The 27,951-nt window shown below is 69.1% G+C and overlaps 1 protein-coding gene across 3 annotated transcripts; it reads right to left on the reverse strand.

Moving 5' to 3' along the window:
- Nucleotides 1–538: 538 nt before the first annotated feature.
- On the reverse strand, nucleotides 539–27,913 carry CDHR2 (cadherin related family member 2). 3 transcript variants are annotated; one of them, XM_037907843.2, is made up of 32 exons: nucleotides 27,771–27,913; nucleotides 25,753–25,812; nucleotides 25,289–25,354; nucleotides 24,100–24,239; nucleotides 23,382–23,435; nucleotides 22,710–22,799; nucleotides 21,699–21,788; nucleotides 18,843–18,968; nucleotides 18,408–18,548; nucleotides 17,780–17,855; nucleotides 15,621–15,727; nucleotides 14,860–15,090; nucleotides 14,340–14,495; nucleotides 12,752–12,919; nucleotides 12,531–12,592; nucleotides 11,434–11,677; nucleotides 10,831–11,070; nucleotides 9,719–9,788; nucleotides 8,654–9,259; nucleotides 8,220–8,291; nucleotides 7,813–7,862; nucleotides 7,550–7,701; nucleotides 6,515–6,617; nucleotides 6,319–6,407; nucleotides 5,688–5,771; nucleotides 5,253–5,330; nucleotides 4,140–4,200; nucleotides 3,203–3,327; nucleotides 2,877–2,990; nucleotides 1,694–1,774; nucleotides 1,457–1,526; nucleotides 539–868 (listed from the first exon to the last, which is right to left on the reverse strand). In XM_037907843.2, exons 1-32 carry the CDS (start codon nucleotides 27,844–27,846, stop codon nucleotides 701–703), a joined length of 4,050 nt encoding a protein of 1,349 aa, XP_037763771.1. In that variant the 5' UTR covers nucleotides 27,847–27,913; the 3' UTR covers nucleotides 539–700. The 3 variants fall into 3 exon arrangements, with proteins under 3 accessions (XP_037763771.1, XP_037763770.1, XP_037763769.1); XM_037907842.2 differs by lacking the exon at nucleotides 27,771–27,913 and adding an exon at nucleotides 26,768–26,876; XM_037907841.2 differs by lacking the exon at nucleotides 27,771–27,913 and adding an exon at nucleotides 26,768–26,876 and having other exon boundaries at nucleotides 25,753–25,815.
- Between the last annotated feature and the right edge of the window lie 38 nt (nucleotides 27,914–27,951).

Here is a 27,951-nt window from a genome sequence, read left to right on the forward strand (position 1 = left end):
GCCGGAAATGGCACCGGGGAGCCCTGCGGTCGTGGCAGGTACTGCCAGGGGCATGGGCTGCAGGGTCTGAGCGCCGCAGGGGGCCACTGCACCAGCCAGGCGGAGGTCACACAGGCCTGGGCCGGGTATCAGGCTGTGCCAAGCGCAGAGGGAAGAGCCGGCCCAGCGTGTGCCAGGGCTGCCCCCTCCACACCCCAATCACTCCATGCTGTACCACAGCCCAGGAGGATGCCTCAAGCCAGGGCCCAGCAGGCTCCTGTTCCTGGCCTGTGCCTTGTCCTCCCTTGCCCCAGGCTGACCCCAAGGTGCTGTCTCTAGCAGGGAGAGGCAGCTGCACACACCCCACTGCCCATGCTGGCCCCGACCCCATGGCCCAGCCCTGCACAGCCCCTGCCCCACAGCCCTGCCCTGCTTCCCAAAGTCCCGCTCCTCACAGCCCTGCTAAGAGCTGCCAGCCATGCAAGCAAGGGGCCCCGACACCACGGAGCCAGGCTGAGGGGATTCAGACAGTCCTGGGGCGCTGTGTGGGGGCCCCACACACACACATGGGAAGGGGGACTGCCAGCCCCAGGCTGGGCAGGTTTATTGGCAGGGTGGGGGCCATTACAGAGCCAGCAGGTAGCTCCAGCTCTGCACTGGGAGGTGCCACGCGAGTCCCGCTGCGCTGTGGCTGCTCCTCCCCAGCGCCAGCCGGGGGCTCTCACAGGTCTGTGGTGTCCAGGCAGGGGTTGCTGAAGGTGAAGGTCCTGTTGGGGTCTCCCGGTGGCCGAGCCGGCTTGCTAGCCGGATTCGTGCGGTGGGCCTGCAGGGCGGCCGTCAGGGGCTCCTCACAGCTGCCCAAGTGCGCCAGAGCCCCCGCCCGGCCCAGCTGGGGAAGGAGAGCAACAGGGATGCCTTAGGGCATGCGGCCACAGTGCACCCAGAAGAACTGCCCCGTGCCACCCAGCTGCCCACGCCAGCCGCCAGCTGCACCCACGGCTACGGCCCAGCAATGAGCCAGCCTGGTTGGCGTCCTCAGCGGCTGCACTGTGGGGAGCCAGGCTCTGATTGCGCAGAAGTGCCCGCCCCCAGGGGTACCCCGCCTCTCCCCCCAGCATGGCTGCCCTCTCTAGTCAGCTGGGGTCCTGGCTCCACCAACGGCTGCTGGGCACCGTTAATCACCCCCACAGCGGCTGTTTGCACATGGTGCCAGCCGCCCCCCACTCCTGGGCGCCCGTCCCCACCTCAGCCTCCACCCCCAGATGTTCCAGGCGCACCCGCAGCAAAGAGCGACGGTGCCGCTAGGCCAGGAACCAATGTGGGCACCAAAGCAGGGAGCTGCCATGGCCATTGCCCTCAGGTGGGCACCAAGCGTGGTGGAGGCAGAGCTAATGCACAGCCAGAGCGGGCGTCCCACAGGGCAGAACGCGCTGCCACGCAGGGCACGGCAGACGTGGGGGGGGGGCTGCTCCCTGACCTGCAGCACCGGGGGCCCCGGGCTGCCCTCCGCCGGGTTCTCCACCATGTTTTCGTCCAGCGAGTTCAGGCTGTGGGGGAGGGAGCAGCACAAATTAGCCAGGGTGATGTCAGGCTGGGCAGTGCCCGTTCGCGGGGCTGGGGGGACACCGAGGGCACAGGGCGGGCTCCCCTGGCCTGTCCCCATGGGGGCCGGGGCACCAGAGCCCAGCCCCCCAAGGACGCGTTCCTGTCCCACCTGGCGTCATCGGCGTCTGAGTCCTCGTCAAAGCCCAGGTCCGCAGGGGGGTCCAGCGTGAGATTGAGCACGGGGTTAGCCCTGGGGAGAGACCGGCCAGGTGAGCAACACAACGACACAGCCACCCTCACCACACCCACAGCCCACACAACCACGACACACCCACAGCCCGCACAACACAACAACGCACAGCCACCCTCACCACACCCACAGCCCGCACAACCACGACACACCCACAGCCCGCACAACACAACAACGCACAGCCACCCTCACCACACCCACAGTCCGCACAACCACGACACACCCACAGCCCGCACAACACAACGCACAGCCACACTCACCACACCCACAGCCAGCACAACCACGACACAGTCACAGCCCGCACAACACAACACACAGCCACACTCACCACAACCATGACACAACCACAGCCCGCACAACACAACCACGCACAGCCACCCTCACCACACCCACAGCCAGCACAACCACGACACAGTCACAGCCCGCACAACCACGACACACCCACAACCATACCCACAGCCCACACAACCACGACACACCCACAGCCCGCACAACACAACAGCACAGCCAAACCCACCACAACCACAGCCACACTCACCACAGCCGTGACACAATCACAGCCAGCACAGCACAACAACATCCTTGCCCAGCCACAAAGCAACAGCCATGCAGCAGCCACAGCACCACTGCAAGGCAGCGGCCCTGCACGCAGCCTGACGCACCCCGAGGCGCTGGGCTCGGATCGGCAGACAGGGCGCACAGCGGGGTGGAGCGGTGTGCAGCCGGGGCACTGATGGGGCACACGCAGCCAGAGCCCATTCACATGCTCTCGGGCCACGCAGGGGGCCTTTGCCCTTTGGGCACGTGGCCCTCGGTGCCCCGTCGAGTGCAGCACATGGGGTGGAAGCAGCTCTGGGCCCAGGAACATCCACCGCAAACATACCCATGGCACTGCCACCCCCTCTCTGCTTCCCAGTGACCTCTGTGTGGGCACCCCGGCTGGCACAGTGCTGGGGCATGTCACATCCCTGCTCCACCCTCTTGGAGCTCCTATAGCCAGGCTGCAGCCCCAGCTCCCAGGGATGGGTGCCCAGGCAGCTCTGGGGGCGTACTCAGCTCCCCTCCTGCAGGCCGGCAGGGCAGGCCCAGGGCCCGTGCTCACCCCTCAGCGTTGTATTTGTTTGTCCCGGGGATGGCCGGCCCCTGCTGTGCCACGTTGGCTGTCAGCGTGGATGCCATCTTCAGCGCCTTCATGGCCTTCAGCTTCCTCCTGTAGCTGCAAAAACGAACAGCGGGTGGGGTGAGTGACGGGGCGTGGAGCAAAGGGCAGTGCTGGCTGGTGCGGGACATGGGGACAGGCTGGCACCTGGCACAGGGTGGGCAGCACTGGCTGGTATGGCGAAGGCACAGGAGAGGCAGAGGACATGCATGGGCAGAGGCAGCAGAAGGAGGCATGGGGCGGGGGCTGGGCAGGTGGGGGTCTCATACCTCCGTCTGGTGGCCAGCAAGGCCAGCGTCATGACGAGAAGCAGCAGCATCAGGCCCGCAGCCAGCCCCACGATGACGCCAATCAGCTCTTTCTCCTTACTGGGCTCCACCACGGTCCCGGGGCCCTGGGCACAGAGACACGTCACCCCCCGCTGCATGGGCTATGCCACCCCAGCACCCCCCAGAGGGGGATCCAGCCCCTCTCCAGCCAGCAGCCTGGTCATTGCTGAGGTGCTGGGGGGTCGCTGTGTTAGAGGGACCCTTGTGCAAATAGCCCAGCCCAGCCCCTTCCTCCCCCCCAGGGCACTGCCTTTACCCCGTCGACATGGCATGCACCACGTGCCAGCATCCTCCACCCCAGCCCTGTCCTATGCCACTGCCAGGTCAGCCATCCCAGCCCTTCCGGCACAGCGCACCCCCACTCCTCCCAGCCGGACCCCCACCTCTCTGCTGGGAGCTCGTCCTCCCCGGGGGAGCATCCCTCGTCCCCAGCCCCGTTTCCCCGGTCCTGTCCAACACACAGTCTTCCCTGCCATCAGCCCCCTCGGGCCGTCTGCTCCGGGGGGTCAGCCATCAAACCTCTCGCTGCTCCCCGCCTTCAGCCTTCCCCCAGGAGCCTCCCTGCCCGGCAGTGCCCCAGGCCCTGGTAGCTCCAGCTGACCCAGGCTGTCGCCAGGCTCCCCTAGGGACACGCAGTCCCGGTGCCCTCTCCAAACCCAGCGAGGAGCCGGCTGACGTGACATGCTGCTTTCAGGCGAGCAGCCATGGCCCTAAGGGGGCAGGTTCCCACATGCCCTGCCCTGCCCTTCCTCCGAGAGGAGACAGCACGTCCCCAGCCCGGCTGGCTCCCCCGCCCCTGGCCGCCCGCTGACACCCTCCCCACTCGGCCGAGGCAGTGGGGCTCTGCCCCAGAGCCGGGCCGCTCCGCCACACTCACGATAATGGTCAGTCCCAGCTGGATCAGCTCGCTCAGGGCCTGCTGGTTGCTCTGGACCAGTCTGTTGGGGACACAACCCAGACATGAACCCCACTCCTGCTGCCCCAGATGGCCCTTGCTCGGGTACCCCACCCATGATGCCCCCCAGGCTCCAGCCCATAGAGCCCCCCAGCCAACCCTCTGCCTGGGCCCCTGTGATGAAGTGGGACTGTTCTTAATGTTTCCTCTGAATACCGTAGGGGTGGCTCGGTTTCCCCTCGGCAGTTCTTAAGTCTCTAGGTGGTGGGATAAGGCAGGGGGTGTAATTGTTCAAGTGCAAAGGGCCAAGGGTACATAAATGGCCGACACTCTGTCTCCTGGCAACTGATGGCCTGGGCCCTTCCCCCCTGCAAGGTGAGAGCTAAAGGGTTGGAGAACAAAGGAATCCGGTGACCTCCTGGCCCGGGAAAGGGACAAAGCCCAGAGGAGGAGGGGCTGGAGGGAGTTTCAGTTTGGGGCTGGCTGGGACATGGAGTGAAGGGCAGACGTGGTTGTCTGGCTCACTGCCCCCCAAAATGGACCCAGCTGAGGGGTCCTGTTCTCTGCACCTACAAGCTCTGTGTTAGACCATGTTCCTGTCGTCTAATAAACCTTCTGTTTTACTGGCTGGCTGAGAGTCACGTCTGACTGTGGAGTTGGGGGGCAGGACCCTCTGGCTTCCCCAGGACCCCGCCTGAGCAGACTCGCAGGGGGAAGTGCACGGAGCGGCAAAGGAGGCTGAATGCTCCGAGGTCAGACCCAGGAAGGTGGAAGCCGGGTGAGCTGTGTGTCCTGCAGACAGGCTGCTCCCAGAGAGGAGACTTCCCCAGAGTCCTGCCTGGCTTCGTCGGGAGCAGTTCCCGAGCATCGCCCAGGGACTCTGTGACAGCCCCCCACTCACAGTGCCCCCCAAATGGCCCTCTGCCTGGCCCCCCCCCACGGCGCCCCCAGGCTCCTGCCCACACCATCCCCACAGACAGCCCTCTGCCCGGCCCCCTTCCCACAGTGCCCCCCCCGATGGCACTCTGCCTGGCCCGCCCACGGCACCCCCCCGACGGCCCTCTGCCTGCCCCCCTGCCAGCTAACCCCACTCACATGCTGAGCTCGTTCACCCCCAGGGCCGTCCCGTTGCTGTACACAAAGTACGCCTCCATCACGGACTTCTCCTGGGCCCTGCAGGATGCGAGAGGCCATCCTATGAGCTGGGAAGGCGTCGATGCCAACCCCAGAGTACGGCTCTGCCACAGCCCAGCGGTGCCATCCCAAGCCCGGGGCCCCTGGCCCCTGCTTTAGCCCTTGTCCCGGCTCCCCGCATGTCCCGACTGCAGACACACGGCCCAGGGCCAGCCGCCACCAAGGACCTGGCCTTTGCCTGCCTTGTCGTCATCCCCTGCCAGAGCTACCCCCACCTACCTCCCCCTCCCCATCAGCCTGCGCCACCCCACCCCTCCCCCAGGATCCTGCCCCGGCCCCACGGCCTTGGCCACCCCCACCCAGCCTGTGCCCTGCCCCTTCCCGCGCCTTGGGCACCTGGACGATCTGGACTGCGGTGCATCCGCCGCGGACTGGATCACTGCCACGTAGACCGTCGCCCTGGTCGCCACCGTCAGAGCCCTGGAGCAAGCAGGAGGGAGCCTGGTACATGGGCCGTGCCCCACGCCCACAACCCCAGGGAGCCCCAGTCTAGCTGCCTCACGGGCCTGGGGGCAGGTAAACACGTGCCACTTGCCAGAGCCAGGTGGGTGCATCCGCTTCTCTCCTCCCATGTCACGGGTCAAAGCTGGCCCGAGCGGGAGCACACCTGGGCACATGGTGCCCCGGGGAGCCTTCTCCACTGGCCAGCAGCACCAGGTGGCTTGGGCTTTCAGGGCCCCGCGGTGCGGCCCGTGGCCCACGCAGCAAGGGGGTGGGGAGCTGCAGATCAGGGCTGATGGGAAGGTGGCACTGGACTAGCGGGGGGAGGGCTGTATGGGAGGTGGGCACTGAGCCTGCCACATGGTCCTGGGTACCAACGGTTCCCTTTGTCACAGGGGGGCACACCGCTGTGTCATCTGCACACGCGCAGGTGCAAATGGCCGGCCAGGTGACTGGGCAGACGCAGGGCAGGACATCCCAGCCCTGCAGGCTGCCACACCCCGTCTGTGCCCCGTGCCCCTCTCACGCTTTGATCTTGACCGAGTTGTCCTGCACTTCATTCACGGAGGTCGAGAACACCAGCCTGACCCGGTAGCTCTGGTCCACGGTGAAGATCTGCAGTGGGGACGGGGGGGAGAGCGCCGGTGGGTGAGCCAGGCTGGGCGTGGGCACGGTGCCGTGCCCAGCGCTGGCCGCAGAGACGTGGCCGGGAGGGTACTCACGTCCAGCACAGCCAAGGAGCTGAGCGACTGTGTCCCGCCGTCCTGGGCCTCCACCGTCACCTGGTACCGGCCCTTTAACGACCCATCCAGGTTGCTTGCAACTCTGTTAGGACAGCAGGGTGTTAGACGCTCCCCCCAACCCAGCTCTCTCCCCGCCCCACTGCCCCCCAGGCCCAGCTACCCCTGCCCCACTGCCCCCCACAACCCAGCTCTCTCCCTGCCCCACTGCCCCCCAGGCCCAGCTACCCCTGCCCCACTGCCCCCCACAACCCAGCTCTCTCCCTGCCCCACTGCCCCCCAGGCCCAGCTACCCCTGCCCCACTGCCCCAAACTTAGCTCTCTCCCTGCCCCACTGCCCCCCAGGCCCAGCTACCCCTGCCCCACTGCCCCCCACAACCCAGCTCTCTCCCTGCCCCACTGCCCCCCAGGCCCAGCTATCCCTGCCCCACTGCCCCCCACAACCCAGCTCTCTCCCTGCCCCACTGCCCCCCAGGCCCAGCGACCCCTGCCCCACTGCCCCCCACAACCCAGCTCTCTCCCTGCCCCACTGCCTCCAGGCCCAGCTACCCCTGCCCCACTGCCCCAAACTCAGCTCTCTCCCTGCCCCACTGTCCCCCAGGCCCAGCTACCCCTGCCCCACTGCCCCCCCCAACCCAGCTCTCTCCCTGCCCCACAGTCCCCCAGGCCCAGCTACCCCTGCCCCACTGCGCCCCACAACCCAGCTCTCTCCCTGCCCCACTGCCCCCCAGGCCCAGCTACCCCTGCCCCACTGCCCCCCCCAACCCAGCTCTCTCCCTGCCCCACTGCACCCCCCAGGCCCAGCTACCCCTGCCCCACTGCACCCCCCAACCCAGCTCTCTCCCTGCCCCACTGCCCCCCAGGCCCAGCTACCAGGGATACCACCCCCAGGCCGAGTGCCGCTTGTGCCAGCCCTCTGCTGGCCCCCCGCCCCAGCGGGCAGGAGCAGCATGAGCCGCGCCCCGTGTCCTGCCAGGGCTGCCTGCTCCGCCCGCCCCGGTGCCGCCCCAGCGTTACTGGATGCTGCCGACGTAGAGGTCCCCCTCGGCCGCCGTCACCACCTTGAAGACGCTGCTGAGGATGTGGTTGGGCCCGTTGTCCTGGAGGAACACAACTCTGGAGATGGTGAAGGTGATGGCTCCCCGTGACCCCGTGTCGGCGTCCCTGGCCTGCGGCAGGAGACCGGGCATGTCACGGCCCCACCGGCACAGCCCCATGCGCCGGGCTGCACCCCCACAATGCCCCCAAGGGCAGCTGCCCTGGACCCGCAGCCTCCTCACCTTGACCACAGCCACCGGCAGATCCACTGGGGAGACCTCAGGGACCACAACTGCGAAGGAGACGGGGAGACGGCTCAGACACGGCCAGCGTGCGGCTCGGCTCCCAGCGGCACACGGCAGGCTGCCAGCTGCAGCCGCCCCTCTGCTGGAGCCCACCCCGCTCCCGCAAGCTGCCTGGGCAGCCCTGAGCTGGGCACAACCGGGCACCAGGGCAGCACCCGCGTCCTGCTCCACACCCCAGGCTCCCAGCCCTGGCAGCGGGCCCCGCGCCCTGACCCTGCTCCCAAGGCCCAGGGCCCTGCCAGCGCGCTCAGGAGATGCCCCGCTCGCTGGGCGCAGTGACCTGGCCTCGCACCCCCGCAGGGCCGCTCCAGCCTGGGATCCCACGCACCCGGGCGGGGTCTCACCGAAGGTGTCGCTGATAGGCAGGAACTCTGGGCTGTTGTCATTCACGTCACTGATCAGGATCCTCAGCGTTGCTGTGAAGGACACGGAAGTGAGAGCCCCCGTCACAGATCAGGGGTCTCTGCAACGCCCCCGCCTCCCCCAGGCACCAGGTGCGTCTCCCAGCCCCTCCCCACAGGACCTTCAAAACCTTCCTCCGTCCATGTGCACCGATCCCTGCTGCTGGGGCCAGGGCAGCCAGGATCACCCCGCACAGCCGGCTCCCGCCCCCCCTGCCACAGCGCCCCCTGTGGGAGAGGCTGGGGCCAGAGTATTCGGGATCACCCCCTCAGCCAGCGCCCCGCCCCGCTCCCCACGGCGCCCCTGCTGGGAGAGGCCGGGACAGCCAGTGTCGCGCGGGGGGCAGTGGGAGGCGAGGTCGCGGGGCCAGCCCCACCGTTGTTGCTGTAGGGGTTGCCCTCCTCGGTGCGCGTGTCCTCCACACGCAGGGTGACGGTCACCAGGTCGCACACCTCGTAGTCGATCTGCGAACTGTTGAGGAACACGGAGCCGTTGGGCGCCAGGTAGAACCAGTCCTGGCACACGTGGCCCGCGCTCCCCGCGCCCTTGTAACAGGCCAGGCCCAGCTCCTGGAAGTGCAGGGAGTGGTTGGTGTCCAGGTCGGAGGCCTGCAGCGTGGTGAGCAGCCCCGGCTGGGCGTCCTCGGCCACGCTCACGTCCTGCGGCGAGGCTGGCACCAGGGCGGGCGGCTCGTCGTTCACGTCCAGCACCTGCACGTACACCGTGGTGAGCACCACGTTGAGGGCGTCGCCGGTGCCCGTGTTCTCCGCCCGCACCGTCAGGTTGAAGTGTGCCGGGCTGAGCCGGTCATAGTCCAGCGCCACGTCCGGGTCCAGGGACAGGTTGCCCTGGTAGTGCCCCGGGCCCAGGCGGACAGAGCGCAGCAGGAAGCTGCTGGAGCTGCTGCCCAACTGGAAGGAGATTCGGTGATGGACCTCGGTCTGGTCTGCGTCCTCCGCCTCCACGCTGCCCACGAAGGTGCCTGGGGACGGGGAAACTGGTGAGCGCCACCCCTGCCCTGCCCTGCCTAAACCCCCACTGCCCCCTGCCCGCCCCTGCCCTGGCCAAACCCCCACTACCCCCTGCCCGCCCCTGCCCTGCCGCTGGACTGCCCACGCTGCCCCCTGCCCACCCCTGCCCTGCCCAAACTCCTGCTGCCCCCTGCCCGCCCCTGCCCTGCCCAAACCCCCTCCCCCCTGCCCGTCCCGCCCTGTCGCTGGACTGCCCACGCTCACGCTGCCCCCTGCCCACCCCTGCCCTGCCACTGTTCTGCCCATGCCCCACACTGCACCCTGCCCGCCCCCCCACCTCTCCCCACCCCGCCACTGGACTGACAGTGCCCAATGCCTCTCCACTCAGTCAGCCCTGCCCAGACCCCATTGGCCTGTTGCTGGGATTCAATGCGCCCCACAACTCCGCACCCGGCCAGGTGGCCCCGTACCTGCCTGGCCCTCTCGCACAGAGAACACATAGGGCTCGTTGAGGAACACGGGTGCGTTGTCGTTCACGTCCTGCGGAGAGAAACGCAGGCCACTACTCTGGGCCCTGCACGGTGCCCAGCTGGGCGAGGGGCAGACCAGACGTGGAGGAGGCAGACGTGTGCCCGCACTCAACCCTGGGGCTGGGAAGGGGGAGCACAGCTTCCTGCCCAGCAAGGGCACCAGGAATATTCTCACTGCTCCCCTGCCCCCGGAGAAAGATTCGGGACAGGAGCCCTCTGCACCCCATCCCAGCACAGCCAGGAGCCTCGGCCACCCCAGCCTGTCCCCCCGCCAGCACAGCCAGGGTGCCTCCCCACACCAGCCTGGCCCCCCCAACCCAGCACAGCCAGGAGCCCTGCCCACCCCAGCCTGGCCCCCCCAACCCAGCACAGCCAGGAGCCCTGCCCACCCCAGCCTGGCCCCCCAACCCAGCCCAGCCAGGGTCCCTGCCCAGCCCAGCCTGGCCCCCCCGACCCAGCACAGCCAGGAGCCCTGCCAGCCCAGCCTGGCCCCCCCGACCCAGCACAGCCAGGGTCCCTGCCCACCCCAGCCTGGCCCCCCCGACCCAGCACAGCCAGGAGCCCTGCTCACCCCAGCCTGGCCCCCCCAACCCAGCACAGCCAGGGTCCCTGCCCAGCCCAGCCTGGCCCCCCCAATGCAGCACAGCCAGGGTCCCTGCCCACCCCAGCCTGGCCCCCCCCGACCCAGCACAGCCAGGGTCCCTGCCCACCCCAGCCTGGCCCCCCCCGACCCAGCACAGCCAGGAGCCCTGCCCACCCCAGCCTGGTCCCCCCCAGCACAGCCAGGGTCCCTGCCCACCCCAGCCTGGCCCCCCCGACCCAGCACAGCCAGGAGCCCTGCCCACCCCAGCCTGGTCCCCCCCAGCACAGCCAGGAGCCCTGCCAGCCCAGCCTGGCCCCCCTGACCCAGCACAGCCAGGACCCCTGCCCACCCCAGCCTGGCCCCCCCAACCATGCACAGCCAGGAGCCCTGCCCAGCCCAGCCTGGCCCCCCCCAGCACCGCACCCTCATCCCTCCCCGCACAGCCGGGAGCCCGCTGGGGCCCGGTTACCTCCACGGTGATGGTGACGTTGACGAGGGAGCTGAGCTGTGGCACACCCAGGTCATGCACCCGCACGGTCACCACCACCTTCCCCTGCAGCGCCCGCCCCAGGGCCTCGCGGTCCAGCGCCCCCAGGCTGCGCAGCACCCCCGTGGCGGGGTCGATGGTGAAGTTGGCGCTGAAGGCCCCAGGTTCCAGCTGGAAGCGCAGGTGGCTGTTGCTGGTGCCGGGCTCGTCGTTGTCAAAGGCCTGGAAACGAGGCCGCCGGAGGGATCAGGGCCGGACTCAGGGCCCCCCATCACAGAGCTCCCCCCGCCCACCCCACAAGCCCAGCAGCTCATGGTGCCTCATGCCCGGGAACCTGTCACCATCCTGCCCACCCCACCCTGGCGCCGTTACGGAGCCAGGGAGCCCTGACCCTTGGCCTCCAGCGGGCAGGCAGCGCTGCGGGCGAGGGGGCAGGGGCTCCCCACAGCCCCTGGAAACCCCAGCGCCGGTTAAAGGAGCCTCATTAGACGGCCCAGCTAAAGGGGCCGCCTGGAAGGTGCCAAGGGCCGGCTGGTCCCCTGGAGAAGTGGGGCAAGGGCATCGGCCCCCAGGGCTCAGCGCCACCTGGATCTGGACGCTGATGTTCTCCTGCCCCTCGTTGACGAAGACGTTGTAGGAACCGCTGACGACCGGGGCGTTGTCGTTGGCATCCTGCAGGGTGATCTCGAGGTAGGTGGAGCCGGTCATGCCCCCCCCGTCCACGGCCTGCAGGGTGGCGTAATAGACCGAGCGGGTCTCGCGGTCCAGCAAGCTGCCGTTGCGCACCAGCACCTCCCCGCTGCTGGCGTTCACCGCAAAGATGTCCAGGCTGCGGGACACAGGGTGACCAGGTCTCTGGTTTTCGACCAGAACACCCGCTCCAAGAGGGGCCCTGGCGGGTCTGGCCAGCACCGCCGACCGGGCCGTGAAACGTCCAGTCGGCAGCGCTGCAGGGTTAAGCCAGGCTAGACCCTACCTGCCCTGGCTCCGCGCTGTACCCCCGAAGCGGGTCCAGCTCCTAGGCGGGGAGGGCCACAGGGCTCCGCACGCTGCCCCCACCCCAAGCACCGGCCCCGCACTCACACTGGCCAGGAACCGCGGCCAATGGGAGCTGCGGGGGCAGGGCCTGCGGGCAAGAGCAGCGCGCAGAGCCGCCTGCTGTGACTTCACCGAGGAGCCGGACCTGCTGGCTGCTTCTGGGGTGCAGCGTGGTGCCAGGATAGGCAGGCAGCCTGCCTTACCCCGCTGAACCGCTGACCAGGAGCTGCCAGAGGTAAGCCCATGCCCCAACCCCGAGCCCTAACCCTCTGCCCCATCCCTGAGCCCCCTCCCACACCCTGAACCCCTCTGCCCCACCCCCAGCCTGGAGCCCCCTCCTGCACCCCAAACCCCTCATCCCCAGCCCCACCCCAGAGCCTGCACCCCCAGCCAGAGCCATCACCCACCTGCATCTCAACCCCCTGCCCAACCTAGGGCCCCCTCCAGCACTCTGAACCCCTCATTTCTGGCCCCACCCTGGAGCCTGCACCCCCAGTTAGAGCACACCCCCCCCCTTCCAACCCTCTGCCCCAGCTTAGAGCCCCCTCCCGCACCCCAACCCCCTGCCCCAGCCCTGTGAAAGTGAGTGCGGGTTTGGGGAGAGCGAGGCACCCTGGCAGTGAGGGGCACGGCAGGGTACGTACATGGTCTCGGGCAGCAGCTTGTAGGTGATCCTGCCAAAGTCGGCGCTGTCCGGGTCAGTGGCCTGCAAAAGCCAGAAGGGCCCATTGATCACAGCAGCAGCGGGGCCCAACCGCTGGGGGGCCATCAGGGGGGCTGGACTCCAGCCAGAGCCCCCAGTGCCTGCCCCAACCCCGCCCCCCGGGGGTGCCCCTGAGTGCCACGACCCCGCGGGCTCCCTCACCGTGATGTTGCTGGAGATGACGGTGCCCGCCGGGCTGTTCTCCAGCACTGGCAGCCAGTACATGCTCTGCCCGAACCTGGGGCTGTGGTCGTTGATGTCAAGCAGCTGGATGGTCACTATGGCAATGGAGCAGCAGTTCCCGGGGTTCCCGGTGTCGTTGGCAATGATCTGTGGGACCGGGAAGGGACCACGTCACCCCAAACCCACCGAGCCCCCCTCCCCTGGGGAAGGGACCGCGTCCCCCCCAACCCACCGAGCCCCCCTCCCCTGGGGAAGGGACCGCGTCCCCCCCAACCCACCGAGCCCCCCTCCCCTGGGGAAGGGACCGCGTCCCCCCCAACCCACCGAGCCCCCCTCCCCTGGGGAAGGGACCGCGTCACCCCAAACCCACCGAGCCCCCCTCCCCTGGGGAAGGGACCGCGTCCCCCCCAACCCACCGAGCCCCTCTCCCCTGGGGAAGGGACCGCGTCCCCCCAAACCACCGAGCCCCCCTCCCCTGGGGAAGGGACCGCGTCCCCCCCAACCCACCGAGCCCCCCTCCCCTGGGGAAGGGACCGCGCCCCCCCCAACCCACCGAGCCCCCCTCCCCTGGGGAAGGGACCGCGTCCCCCCCAACCCACCGAGACCCCCTCCCCTGGGGAAGGGACCGCGTCCCCCCCAAACCACCGAGCCCCCCTCCCCTGGGGAAGGACTGCGTCCCCCCCAAACCACCGAGCCCCCCTCCCCTGGGGAAGGGACTGCGTCCCCCCAAACCCACCGAGCCCCCCTCCCCTGGGGAAGGACTGCGTCCCCCCCAACCCACCGAGCCCCTCTCCCCTGGGGAAGGGACTGCGTCCCCCCCAAACCACCGAGCCCCCCTCCCCTGGGGAAGGGACTGCGTCCCCCCCAACCCACCGAGCCCCCCTCCCCTGGGGAAGGGACTGCGTCCCCCCCAAACCACCAAGCCCCCCTCCCCTGGGGACGGACTGCGTCCCCCCCAAACCACCGAGCCCCCCTCCCCTGGGGAAGGGACTGCGTCCCCCCAAACCCACCGAGCCCCCCTCCCCTGGGGAAGGACTGCGTCCCCCCCAACCCACCGAGCCCCCCTCCCCTGGGGAAGGACTGCGTCCCCCCCAAACCTGCCGAGCACCCCCCATACTCAGTGGAAGGGACCGCGTCTGCCCCATCCCCACCCCTCACCCTGCTGACCCCATGAGCCATCCTTGGGGCTGCCTGTCGCTGAGCTCAGGGGCATGGGGCTGGAGCTGCCCTGCCCACGCCGGGTGCCCGCCTGACCCAAGGAGCAGGGATGGCAGGTCCCAGCCCCGTGGGGCTCTGGGCTCGGAGCCAGGCCGGTTGATGCGAGCGGGCGCAGGGCTCAGAGCCCAGGCGGGACAGCAATTCGGCCGAATGTTGCCAGGCACAAAGGAGGATCGTCGGGCAGCCCCGAGGGAGTGGGGCGGCACCTCCCCACCTACCCAGCCCCAGGGGACGCAGCTCCCCTGGCACGCTGGAGATGGCCTGCCCCCCGGACCGGCAGCTGGCTGGGCCCAACGCTGGCCCAGCCTGGCTCCGGGGCCTGTCCCCTTGCACCCTCCGGGGCTCTCACCTCCACAGTCATCACGTGAGTCCGCTCGTAATCCACGGTGCTGGGGTCCTTCACCAGGACCTGCACCGCCCCCGTGCCCGTGAGCCTCGAGGGGGAGACGGAGAAGGAGGCGGCGTCCGGGCCCTGCAGCTGCAGCTCAAAGGCACCATTGGAGCCCTGCCCGGGAGAGAGGAGGGCGAGAAACCCGGCAGCTGGGGGCCTGCTCCACACCGGCCAGACCCCACGGGGCAGCAACTGGGTGGGGCACTGGTCCCGATCCTGACCTGTGGCCCCCACTACCCCAGCCCTGCCGATCCCCTCGATCCTCCCAATCCTGACTCCCAGCCCTGCCGATGGCCCCGATCCTGAGCCCCAGTCCCCACTATCCCAGCCCTGCTGATCCCCCCGATCTGACCCCAGCCCTGCTGGTGGCCCCAATCCTGACCCCCAGTCCCCGCTCTACGAGCCCGGCCGATGCCCCTCTATCCCACTGCACAGGGTGGTGGATGCCCGGGGCAGGGGGCAGCCCAGCAGCGCCCACCTTGTCAGGGTCGTGGGCCACAATGTGGAGGCCACCCACGGGCACCCTGGTAGAGGAATGCTCTTCGAGGGAGCCCCTGAAGCTGCTCTGGGGGCTGGCTGTGAAGTCGCAGGCGGGGAGCTCGCACTCGTAGAACTGGGGCGTGTTGTCGTTGACATCGGTCACCTGGATGGTCACCGTGGCACTGGCCTGAGCCACCTGCCCGTAGATGTCCAGCTTCTCCTCCTGCACCTGGGGGCGGAGAGGACAGGCCAGGTCAGGCCGGGGGCCAGGGGTACCGGAGGGGAATGGGTCAGATGGGAGGCCAGGGGCACCAGGGGAAGCGGGAGGGGACGGGTCAGGTGGGGGCAGCAGAGGGGTGAGGGGTCGGGGGAAGGGAGGATGGGATGGGTCAGGCGGGGGGGCAGGGGCACTGGGGAGAAGGGGAGGGGATGGGTCAGATGGGGGCAGCAGAGGGGTGAGGGGTCGGGGGAATGGAGGATGGGATGCGTCAGGTGGGGGCTGGGGCACCGGCCGAGATGGGTCAGGTGGGGGGCCAAGGGCACCGGGGGGGACGGGTCAGGCCGGGGGCCAGGGGTACCGGAGGGGAATGGGTCAGACGGGAGGCCAGGGGCACCAGGGGAAGCGGGAGGGGACGGATCAGGCAGGGGTACCGAGGAGAGGAGTGGGGGGGGGGGGAGATGGGTCGGGGGGGGGACCGGGGAGAGGGGGAGGGGATGGGGCGGGGGGGGGCAGGGCTCTCACAGCTGCCTGCTACTCACCAGCACCTCCAGGAGCACCTCCTCGCTGGGCAGCCGCTCTCTGTCCAGGGCGCTGCGCACCGTGACGGTGCCCGTGGCGAGGTGGATGGCAAACGGCACGCTGGCATCTGAGGACGAGGGCAGAGGAGGGCTGAGGGCGGGGCACCCGCTGGCCCTGCGGGCTGGGGATGGGGAAGAGCCAGCGGGCGCCGGCATGGGGCACTGGCCAGCGCCATTTGCAAGACACGGCCCCAGCACTCAGGGACCTTCCCCCGGGGGACGGCGCCCACTGAGTCCGTGGGGGCCTCAGCACCCGCCGCCCCGGCCCCGCAGCCCTGATCCCAGCCCGGTTTGAGTCCCCCGCCTCGGCTCCCCGCTCCCGGAGCTGTGACCTGGCGCGTGGGTCCCAGTGCCGCTGGGGTTTGGCTGCCGTGACGGCGAGCGGGATGCCGTTACCCCGTGTGCCAGGGCGCGACACCCGGAGCGGGAAGCCAGGCCCAGCCCCGGGGGCAGGAGACGCCGCAGGGCGGGTTCGCTGGGTCTCCAAATCCCCCACCCCTCCCGCCAGGGCCTCCCCTGGCACCAGCCCAGGAAACGGGTAGGTTGGCCTGATTGTGCACCCTTGGGTCCGTGATTCCTGTGAGTGCAGCTGAACCGGGCCCCCAGGTGAACGGCGCCCTGAGCTCCCCAGTGCCCCGGCATGGCGGCTCTCCCACCGCTCCGGAGCCACCCAGCCCCTGGCATGGAGAGGGGACGGGGCCCCTCGCTGCTGCACAGGGCTGGGCCCCAGCTCATGCCCCAACGGCCATCCTGCCCTCACCCCAAACTCAGCCCCTCGGAGTGACTCCCCCAGCCCCCCAACCTGCCCCCCACCTCAGCCCCTCGGGTGACTGCCCCAGCCCCCCAACCTGCCCCCCCAAACTCAGCCCCTCAGAGTGACTGCCCCAGCCCCCCAACCTGCCCCCCACCTCAGCCCCTCGGGTGACTGCCCCAGCCCCCCAACCTGCCCCCCCAAACTCAGCCCCTCAGAGTGACTTCCCCAGCTCCCCAACCTGCCCCTCACCTCAGCCCCTCGGGTGACTGCCCCAGCCCCCCAACCTGCCCCCCAAACTCAGCCCCTCAGAGTGACTTCCCCAGCTCCCCAACCTGCCCCCCACCTCAGCCCCTTGGGTGACTGCCCTAGCCCGCACAACCTGCCCCCCAAACTCAGCCTCTTGGGGTGTGACAAAGTGGGACTGTTCTTAATGTTTCGTCTGAATAGTGTGGGGGTGCCTCAGTTTCCCCTAGGCAGTTCTTAAGTATCTAGGGGGTGGGGTAAGGGTGTATGATCCTTGCAGAGCCCTAGAGGGCAGGTGTGTGCAGGGGTCTGGACACAGACAATGGCCGCCACCCTGTTTTCTGGCCACTAATGGCCGGGGCCCTTCCCCCCTGCAAGGTGAGAGCTAAAGGGTTGGAGAACAAAGGAATCCGGTGACCTCCTGGCCCGGGAAAGGGACAAAGCCCAGAGGAGGAGGGGCTGGAGGGAGTTTCAGTTTGGGGCTGGCTGGAGACATGGAGTGAAGTGCAGACGTGGTTGTCTGGCTCACTGCCCCCCAAAATGGACCCGGCTGAGGGGTCCTGTTCTCTGCACCCACAAGCTCTGTATTAGACCATGTTCCTGTCGTCTAATAAACCTTCTGTTTTACTGGCTGGCTGAGAGTCCCGTCTGACTGCGGAGTTGGGGGGCAGGACCCTCTGGCTTCCCCAGGACCCCGCCTGGGCAGACTCGATGTGGGAAGCGCACGGAGGGGCAGAGGAGGCTGAATGCTCCGAGGTCAGACCCAGGAAGGTGGAAGCCGGGTGAGCTGTGTGTCCTGCAGACAGGCTGCTCCCAGAGAGGAGACTTCCCCAGAGTCCTGCCTGGCTTCGTGGGGAGCAGTTCCAGAGCATCGCCCAGGGACTCCGGGACACTGCCCCAGCCCCCCAACCTGCCCCTCACCTCAGCCTCTCGGGTGACTGCCCCAGCCCCCCCAACCTGCCCCCTCAAACTCAGCCTCTTGGGGTGACTGCCCCAGTGCTCCAACTCTCCCCATGCACCCCAAATTCCCACATGTGTTGGCATGAGCACCCCGGGGAGGGAGCTGAAGGGAGCCCCCCTTGCCCCTGGCCTGCCCCACTCCCTGCCCCTCAGCATCACTCACTTAGGAGGCTGTAGTTGAGGGCGTAGTTCACACCCTTGTCTCTGTCGATGGCGGACACGGTCAGCACCGGGGTCCCCTGGAACGAGGAGCCTGGTGAGGGCGGGGCCCGCTGCAGCACCCCATGCCGGCTTTGCTACCACCATCCTCCTCTGCCCAGCTCACCCGATCCCCACAGCCAGGGCTGTGCTCGGCGGGGCAGGTTCCTGGCACGCGGCACAGGGCTGGATCGTACCGGGGAGCGGGTCTCAGCCTCTCCCTCCCTGGGTCCCAGGGCATCGAATGGGGGTTTCAGAGTGTCCCTGCTCAGCACAGGACCCCCCCAAGGGGGGCCAGCGTGAGACCCCAGGCCCCTGCCCCGCTGCCCATGGCAGACACCCCCTGCTCCCCACAGCGTGCTCGGGCCCAAGGCATGATGGGGGCTGTAGTCTCCATGGGCCCCGCCTGCCTAGGGCAGACAAGCATCGCTGACACCTGCCAATCAAGGGCAGCCCCAAGGGGGGCTCTGGGTGTCAGCCGGGGGCCCCCTGACCTCACTGTGCTCCGTGGCAACACGCGGTGATGTCAGGAGCACCCAGGCTCTGGCTGGGGGGAGGGCCTTGGGGCGGAGCAGGCGGCAGGCGCCCCTTACCAGGGGGCAGTTCTCGGGCACCGACCCCACGTAGGGCTCGTTCAGGAACTGCGGGGCCAGGTCCGGCTCGTCCACCACGTTCACAGACAGGTAGGCGACGGAGCTCAGATAGGTGCAGTTCTCCACGCAGCCCACGCCGTCCTGGGGAGCAGAGACCCTGTGAGATCCCAGCGCCCACAGCCCCCCAGTGCCCCCTGCCACCCTGCGCCCCAGCCCTATTCCCTCCAGCCCCTCCATGCCCCCTGCCACCCTGCGCCCCCCCCATTCCCTCCAGCCACCCTGCGCCCCAGCCCTATTCTCTCCATCCCCCCCATGCCCCCTGCCACCCTGCACCCCCCCCATTCCCCCCAGCCCCCCACGGCTGGCCCCGCCGTCCTGGGCAGCAGAGGCCCTGTGAGACCCCAGTGCCCCCACGCCCTGCCCCGGCTGGCGCACGGTGGCGTTGATCCGGAGCTGGTAATAGGTGCTCTGGCTGTTGTAGTTCAGGGAGCCGTTCAGCACGACGGTCCCGTTCTGCAGGATGCAGAACAGCTGGTGATTCTTGGCGTCGTCGGGGGTCACCTGGGGGAGGGGGAGCAGGAGAGCGGCCGTGCGTGAGCCTGGGACGACACTGCACCGGGGGCTGCATTTTAACCCCCCCCCCCGCAGAGCGCCGTGGGACTCGCCGAGGGAGGGACGGGGATGGGGGACCCTCGAAAGGAGGGGAGTCGCTCCCTACCCACAGAGAGCCCACGCCCTGCCGCGGCACCAGGGAGCAGCCAGCCGGAGCCCCCTGCACCCCGTGCTGTTCCCAGCAGCTCCCGGGCTGCCCCCCAAGCTCTGGCAACAGCCCCTGCCAGGCAGTGCGTGCCAGCTGCCTGCCCCCGGCCGAGGCGGGGCTGGGGCAGAGCTAACCCACGTGTTCCCCACACTCCTGGGCTTTCCAGGGCGCTGCACACCTCCTCAGGGGGAGTCCTGCCCCTCCAGCCCTTCCAGCCATGACCCCCGCACCCCCTCCAGCCGTAGGCCCCCCACACTCCCTCCAGCCATAGCCCCCTCCAGCCCTTCCAGCCATGACCCCCGCACCCCCCTCCAGCCGTAGGCCCCCCACACTCCCTCCAGCCATAGCCCCCTCCAGCCCTTCCAGCCATGACCCCCGCACCCCCTCCAGCCATAACCCCCCACACCCCCTCCAGCCACAGCCCCCTCCAGCCCCAACCCCCACACCCCTCCTTCCTTAGCCCCCTCCAGCCCTTCCAGCCATAACCCCCGCACTCCCTCCAGCCATAGGCCCCCTTCCAGCCATAGACCCCCCCGCACCCTTTCCAGCCATAGGCCCCCACACCCGCTCCAGCCATAGACCCCCCTTCCAGCTGTAGAGCCCCCGCACCCCCTCCAGCCATAGCTCCCCACACCCCCTCCAGCCATAGGCCCCCCTTCCAGCCGTAGGCCCCCCCCACCCGCTCCAGCCATAGGTCCCCCCTTCCAGCCGTAGACCCCCCGCACCCCCTCCAGCCATTGGCCCCCGACAATCTCTCCAGCCATAGGCCCCCCTTCCAGCCGTAGGCCCGCCACACCCGCTCCAGCCATAGGCCCCCCTTCCAGCCGTAGACCCCCCACACCCCCTCCAGCCGTAGCCCCCTCCAGCCCTTCCAGCCATGACCCCCGCACCCCCTCCAGCCATAGGCCCCCCCGCGCCCCCTCCAGCCATAACCCCCCACACCCCCTCCAGCCACAGCCCCCTCCAGCCCCAACCCCCGCACCCCTCCTTCCTTAGCCCCCTCCAGCCCTTCCAGCCATAACCCCCGCACTCCCTCCAGCCATAGGCCCCCTTCCAGCCATAGACCCCCCCGCACCCTTTCCAGCCATAGGCCCCCACACCCGCTCCAGCCATAGACCCCCCTTCCAGCTGTAGACCCCCCGCACCTCCTCCAGCCATAGCTCCCCACACCCCCTCCAGCCATAGGCCCCCCTTCCAGCCGTAGACCCCCGGCACCCCCTCCAGCCATTGGCCCCCGACAACCTCTCCAGCCATAGGCCCCTCTTCCAGCCGTAGGCCCGCCACACCCGCTCCAGCCATAGGCGCCCCTTCCAGCCGTAGACCCCCCGCACCCCCTCCAGCCATAGCTCCCCACACCCCCTCCAGCCATAGGCCCCCCTTCCAGCCGTAGGCCCCCCGCACCTGCTCCAGCCATAGGTCCCCCCTTCCAGCCGTAGACCCCCCGCATCCCCTCCAGCCATAGCCCCCCACACCCCCTCCAGCCATAGCCCCCTCCAGCCCTTCCAGCCGTAGGCCCCCCACACCCCCTCCAGCCGTAGGCCCCCCCGCACACCCTCCAGCCATAGCCCCCCACACCTCCTCCAGCCGTAGGCCCCCCACACCTCCTCCAGCCATTGGCCCCCACTCCCCCTCCAGCCATAACCCCCCGCACTCCCTCCAGCCATAGGCCCCCCCGCACCCCCTCCAGCCATTGGCCCCCCGCACCCCCTCCAGCCATAGCCCCCCCCAGCCCTGCCCCCCCAGCCCTGCCCCTCGCGCCTGCTGCAGCACAGCTCCCAGAACCCCCTTCACACCACTGAGCCTCCACCGCAGGCTGCTGCCCCCCACCCCCTGCCCTCCACACATGCCCCACCTCTCGGGCCCCCAGGCCACCTGCTCTCTTGCACCAGCTGCCCCCGCGCGGTGGAGGCCAGCATGGTTCGATGCTGCTCTCCAGCGGCTGCCGGCGGAGTTGGCAGTGCCCGGCTGGCGAGTCTCACTGGTGTGGGTTGCCAGAGCAGCCTGGACCTGGCCTGGGGGCTGGCGGACCGGGGCAGACATCCGCCCTGGGGGGTGCCAGGCCCCGCTGCTGCCTGAGGACGGGGCGGGTGGCGAGAGCGAGGCTGGCTGTCACATCTGCTGGGCAGCGTCTCCCTGGGGAGAGGCCTCGGGCCAGACCCTTGTTCCTCTCTGAGACCCACCCCACGCTGGGCAGCCACAAGCAGGGTCCTGTCCCTGCCCCCTCTCGCCCCACTCAAGTGCCTGGGGCCGGAGGAGTGGGGAGCCGCCATTGCCCTCTCCTCGGGCGTGGGGGGCTCACAGCGGGCCCCCCACGCAGCTCCTGAGGCCAGCCCTCCCCAGGCTGCTGGCTCCCAGGCGTGCGGCTCAGCTGGGGCCCGGGGCCCAGCGCCGGGCTGAGGAGCCTTGGGCACCCCCCCGCCCCCAGCCTGCAGCAGGCTGTTATCAGCCACCAGCCGCAGGGGTCCCCGGCCGCAAAACCAGCCCACCCGCCCTGGGCCCCGCAACGCCGGCTCCCTGGCCCCAGCACTCACCGACACGATCTCATACCGCACCCTGCCGGCGCTGCCCGAGTCGGCGTCTGTGGCCAGCACTCTGTAGATGGAGCTGCCTATCGGCCAGGTCTGAAACATAGGACATGGGTGGGACCGGCCTGGGAGGGGCCTGTAGGTCCGGGGCAGCGCCTGGCAGCCAGGAAGTTGGCGCCCAGCCCTGGGCACTCCCAGCGGACAGAGCTGGGTCGCTCGCGGCAGCAGCTCTGGAGCCGGATGCACCACCCAGGGGATCAGGGTGCGGTGCCCGGAGCTGGCACGTCTGGGGGACCCCGAGACACTGGGGACCCATCGCCCCGCGTACCGCAGCCCTGGCGTTTCCCCACAGAGGCTGCCTGGGGCTGGCGAATGCCCCTGCCAATCAGCGTGTGCTACGCGCCCCCCGCTGTGCCCAACCTGGGGAGGCGGGGCAGTGACAGCCCCCCCGGCCTGGCTCGGGAGCCCCCCATTCGGAGCGCGCTGGCAGCCCTGCCGGCCCTGGGGCAGCCCCAGCACAGCCAAGGTGTCTGGCCTGACGCCAACGCACCGAGGGCCCCACTGCCCTCACTTCGCCCCGAGGTCGCCAGCCCAGCGAGCCCGCAGGTCCCTCCTAGCATGCACTGGTCCATCGCCATGCCAGACGCCATGCCAGGCTGCCTGCTGGCACCCGCCCAGCGCCCTGCAGAGGAGAGCGGCTGCCCATTCTGTTCTGGCCGGCATGGAGCAGCCAGTGCCAGGTGTGCTGGCTCCTTGGGGCAGGCGCTGGCTCCCCGGCGGGGGGCTCCTGGGGGGAGCAGCTTCTCAGGGCGGGGGCCGGCTCCTCGGGGCGGGGGCTGGCTCCGAGAGCCGCGGCTCCGTCCCATGGGAGGCCGGGTGGCTGAGGAAAAGCAGGGCCAGGCTCTGCTGCGCTGCCCCACGGGAGGCTGCCCGGCTGGCAGGGGAGCGGAGCCGGGCCGCGTGGGGAGCCTGCGGGGTTGCAGCGAGGGTCAGGGAAGGCCTGGCTGGGCTCGGTACCTCTGAGAGGTCGGTGATGTAGGGCTGGTTCTGGAAGATGGGGGGGTTGTCGTTCCGGTCCTCCACAATGATGGCCAGCTTCCCGGAGACCTGCAGGAGCAGAGGTGCCCGCTCAGGGCCAGGGGCTGGGGGCCCCAGCCCAGCCGCGACGGGCGCTGCTCCAGGCACGCCGGGGATACAGTGTCGCAGGCTCCAGGCACAGCGCGGGTCCAACCAGCCCCCGCAGATGCCACCAGGAACCACCGGCTTATGCCAGGGCTGGACGAGACCCGTCCAGACCAGCTGCTGCCACGTCTGTCCCCAAAGAGCTGCCAACACAACGCACCTGCCCATGGATGCATAACCTGCCCACGCCCCACGGGTCCAGCCGCATACCTGCTGCCCCACTGCCCCCAGGCACGGCCCCTACCAGCCCCCTGCCCTGCCCCACTGCCCCCAGGCCTGGCCCCTGCCAGCCCCCCGCCCTGCCCCAGTCCCCCCAGGCATGGCCCCTGCCAGCCCCCTGCCCTGCCCCACTGCCCCCAGGCCTGGCCCCTGCCAGCCCCCCGCCCTGCCCCACTGCCCCCAGGCATGGCCCCTGCCAGCCCCCTGCCCTGCCCCACTGCCAGCCCCCCGCCCTGCCCCAGTCCCCCCCAGGCATGGCCCCTGCCAGCCCCCCGCCCGCTCCCTCACCTCGGTGTTGATCTGGTCTGTCACTGTGATAATGACGCTGAGTTTGGCTTTCTCCTGGAAGGAAACATAAAGGGGGGGTGCTTTGCTCAAGGGATGCCCAGCCCCCTCCTGCCCCCCTTCCCCGTTCCCATTGACTCGCCCCATATTTCACTTCAACGCCTCCCAAGGCAACTCATTGGGACCAAAGTGAGCTGCGCTCCCCAGAGGTCCCCTCCCTGCAAACATGGGGGAAACAGCAGTGCCCCTCACTCCCGACCTACAGCCCCCAGCTACCCCAGCCTGGGACTCCTTTCTCGTCTGCTCCCGTTGCTGTGGAGGGGCTGCAGAATCAGCTCCCCAGCCCCTGCCAGGCCCTGCCCCCGTCCCAGTGCTCCCCAGGGGAGCTGCTCTGGGGCTCCCTCCAGCACCCCGCTCAGAGGGCAGAGGCTGGGGAGTGGCCTGGAGCTCCACCGGGGAGCTGCCCCTCCCCAGGGAGGCTCCTGGTGCCGCTGCCAAGGACCTGCCAAGGACGCCCTCTCCTCCATGGGATCCGAGAGCGCCAGGCCCCGCGGGGATGGGAGTCCTACGGCTGCTGCCTGGCCCTGCCCGTAGGGAGCAGGCCTGGTGCCATCTGGGCTGCACAAGGGCAGAGTGGCTGCGACGGCCCCTGAGCATCACCCGCTGCTCTGGCTCTGGTCTCTATTGTCTCCGTGCCCAGCAGCCCCGGCTCCCCCCTCACCTCACGGTCCAGAGAGGCCACCAGCAGCACCTCGCCCGTCGTGCTGTCAACCTTGAAATAGAAGGCGTCCTGCCCGCTCATGCCATAGTATAACTGGTCGCCGTCGGCGTCCACAGCCGTCAGCCAGAAGGCACTGGCTCCTGCAGGAGGAGGGGGAGACGTCTTGGCTGGGGCAGGGCCGGCGCCTCCGAGGGCCACCTGCTGCAGCCCCAGCTCTGACCAGAAGCTCGTCACAGCCTGGGCAGCTCATTAAAGCGGAGATGGAGAGATCAGTGCAGGCCGTAAGGCCCTTCCCAGGGAGAAAATCCCGGGTCCTAAAGGGCTCTTGGATCAAGCAGAGAAAGGCTGTGCAAGATCCAGCGGCGGGAAGCTGAAGCCAGATGAAGTGGGAATTTTCTGTCATGTTTTATGAATCCTGTGTGTGCCTCAGTTTCCCATATATTGTGCATGGCTACGGGCGGGGTGGAGGGGGAAGGAGGACAGTTTGTTCTCAGGGAGGCTAAGAGACATAGGTGGGCATGTCACCTGCTGTCTGAGCCAGGGTGGGGCGTTGAAAAGGCCAACCCCATATCAATGGAGCATCCAAGAAGACAATGACAAACCCAGTCGCCAAGTCTCTGGGCTCCCCTAAGGACTCCTTGTGCTGTGCCCGCTGCCTGCCCAACCCCAGCGCTGGGTGAGTGTCGCTGCAAACGCTGGGCGAGGGGCATTGCCCCCGCGGAGGGGACACGTCTCTCCTGGCGGCGTCTGGCTCAGCTGGCCTCTCTGGGCAGAGCTCCCGGGGGGAGCTGGGGGGCTGGAGCCCAGAGGAGGCGGTGGAGTCCGAGGAGGCGGTGAGGCCGCGGGGCCCACCCTGGAGGAAGCCTGAGCCCCCTTGGGGGTCTGGCACACTGCAGGGGTCCTCCAGAGGCTGTTCCAAAGCTGGGGGGTAGCACTAGGACCCCTGACTTGTTCCAATGAGACATAAGGCAGCTGTCCCCAGTGCGGGTGATTCACCCCCCGGGCCGGGGTGGGTTCTCCATCTCCTGACAGCCCACCGGGGCCAAGCCGGAGACTGGGCGCCGTACAGGGAGCGGGTGGGGCTGTCAGGAGCTCAGCGTGGGCATCAGTGGTGCTGTCTGGCCTGAACCCTGTGACTGGTTCTTTGCATCACCCCGGCCTGGCCCTCCCGCCTCCGCACCGCACTCACCCACGGGCAGGTCCTCGGGCACGGAGACGATGCTCATGTTGAATCTCGGGGCCGTGTTCCCTGAGACTGCAAGGGAGACGTTGGCCCCGCGTTAACCCCTGCGTTGAGCTGTTCAGAGCTCCCCTTGCCCTGCTGCCAGGGTGCTGCCCGCCCAGGGCGTGCCAGCCCAGCCCCTGCCATGGCTCTCCCTGAGCAGCTGGCTCTGAGCTGCTCCCCAGGCCGCTGGGGGGTCCTTGGGGGTTACTGCTTGGCCCCCTGCCCAGAGGAGGGCACTCAGTTCCCAGTGCTGGCAGCTGCTCCAGGTCTCCGAGGCTGCCTGCCACAGGGATAGGCACCTGCCTGGGGAACCTGACCCTCAGTGCCCAGCCCCAGGGGGATCACAGCCCCCTGCCACACCCCACTCCTTCCTCGCCCCCCATGCGTGCCATGCCCCCCTCCCGCCAGCCAGGGCGTGAAATCCTTACCCGCCACCGAGAGCAAGGGCAGCAGCAGCAGCGGGCGCCAGGCCATCCTGCCAAGGGGACCTGCTGGCACGTCGGGAGGGGGAACACAGGGCTTCAGCGAGAGGCTCCCTGCTCCTCTTGCCCCTCCTGGAACAGCGTCTCCTGGCCCCAAGGGCTGAACTGGAGCTCCTGGGACATCCCCCCCCCACCCGCTGCCCCCCAGCCAGACCTCCCAGCAGTTCACACGCCAGAGCCCCGGGGCCGCGTGCGCTTGGGTGGGTCTCGCTAGCAGGGGCAGAGTGTGGCCAGGGGAGGGCACCTGGAGGGGGCAGGGCAGTGGATGGGGGGGACCCCAAAGGCAGCTGGGTCTCCAATGCCCAGCACACCCGCGCCTCCGGGACCCCAGGAGGCACTCACGGCGCTGGGGCGAGCGAGCCCATCCCCCAGAGCGAGCAGGCCGGGGCCCGATCCTGCCCTCACTCCCAGGCTGGGACGTTTGAGCCCGTGGAGGAGGCGGGTGAGAGGAGATCCCGCAGTCCACTCGGTCAGTCCAAGCACCGGCCCCACCACACCCAGAGGCTCCCGCTGCCCCTCCCGCAGGGCGATGAGCTCCAGCCCCAGCTGCTCACGCAGGGCTGGCGCATACGACGGGGAGGACACACCAGCCCCCCTGGAGAGCTCTGTCTGTGGGGGGCTTAGGAGGGGCTCCCAGGGACCTGGCTGGCCCGGGGGGTCTAGGGTGGGACAACAGCAGAGAGGAATCACACTGAAGATCCAGACTCTGTGCGGGGCCCATCAGGCTGTCCCCCTGGGAAGGGTGGGTGCTCCGTCGCTCGGGCCTAGACGGCGCCCTGCAGAATCCACAGCAAGGAGCAATCCTGTCCCGGGCCCATGGACCCCTGCATCCCTGCTTCCCGGGTGCTGCTTTGTGACGTGACCAGGCCCGGCCCAGCCCAGCCGTCTCGGCTCCCCCATCCCAGCGCACAACCCTGCCGCTGGCAGGACCTCAAGCGTGGCCCTGCCCTGTGCCCCCTACCTGCACCGTGGGGCACGGATGCTCCCCGCTGGCACTGCGGCTCTGAGACCACAACAGACCTTTGTCTCCTGCTGTAATTGGGCTGATCAATCATTAACTGCAATTAGTTGGTCACAAAACCATCTCTCGCCTTCCTGCTTCCTTGAGCCCCTCCTCCCCACTGCTCTGGGGCAGGGTGTCAGTAGCAGGCCCGTGGGCTCTGCTGGGAGCTGGGGGGAGCCCTAGGCAGGGGTGGCTCCTTGGTGCTGCCAGCTGGGGCGTTAGGAGCTCCCGCTACTCCCCCCGTTGGGCTCGGGGGGATCTGCCCCACAGCTCTGTCGTGCTGGGCCCCTGCTGCCCGGTCACCCCAACTCCTCCCACCCTGCCGGGTGCCCAACAGCTGCCCCACTGCCCTGCCATCCAGCTTTGACTCCCAGGGCCCCCTGAGCAGGGCCGGGCAGCAGGCAGTGCCAGGGTTGCCGGGGGGTGGGCAGATTGGCACTCTGGCCACATTCAGGCCCTGCCCATGAGTGGAGGGGGGTGACCCTACACTCACAGGGAGCCGCTGGGCCCATGCAGCATCACACTGGACGGCTGCACTGCGCAGAGCCCAGGACCCCGGAGTCCGAGGGAGCCTGAGCGAAGCGGGATGAGTGCCAGGAGGTCAGACTACTTGACCTCACGCCCCCCTCTGGCCTTGACCTCTAGGAATCAGGATACAGCAGCTAAAGCATGGGTCTGGGAGCCAGGATGCCGGGGTCCTCTTCCCGGCTCTGACTGGCTACGCGGCCTTGGGTGAGTCCCTGCCCCTCAGTCATCGTCTGCATGGTGGGGTGGTGATTCTGCCCCGTCCCCTGGGGTAAATTCATTCCTAGGCGGGCACAGCTTCTCGGGAGTCCACTGCAGCCCTTCCAGGCATGGAGCCCCATGGAGAGACGCTGGTTTCCCCGAGGGGGATGGAAGGAGGCAGCCGATGGGTGGGAGTGGAATCAGAGGCGGTTCTGCCCCCAGTTTCGTGTCTTACCGCAGGATCCTGGCCCGTCCACACTCACATCCTGCTGTCTGGGAGCCCTGCAGAGCTCGGGGCCCCTGCCCCCCATCCTGCCCTTTGGCAGGGGCTAAGGAGCCCCTCCCCGGCGCAGCAGAGCCCCAGAGCTCACCCCGCACCACAGCACTGAACCGCTCCAGGGAGTCACGTGGCCTAC

This window comes from Chelonia mydas, chromosome 8 (genome assembly GCF_015237465.2).
Source record: "Chelonia mydas isolate rCheMyd1 chromosome 8, rCheMyd1.pri.v2, whole genome shotgun sequence".
In the NCBI taxonomy this organism is placed as follows: Eukaryota; Metazoa; Chordata; order Testudines; family Cheloniidae; genus Chelonia; species Chelonia mydas.

Excerpts from the sequence above, each read along its gene's own strand:
- CDHR2 (XM_037907841.2), bottom strand. The coding sequence starts at position 26,861 with ATGATTGATCAGCCCAATTACAGCAGGAGACAAAGGTCTGTTGTGGTC. Across the intron at positions 7,702-7,812 it reads TGCCGGTGGCTGTGGTCAAG|GCCAGGGACGCCGACACGGG; the intron begins GTGAGGAGGCTG and ends CTCCTGCCGCAG. Across the intron at positions 5,772-6,318 it reads AACTCGGTCAAGATCAAAGC|GGCTCTGACGGTGGCGACCA; the intron begins GTGAGAGGGGCA and ends TGCTTGCTCCAG.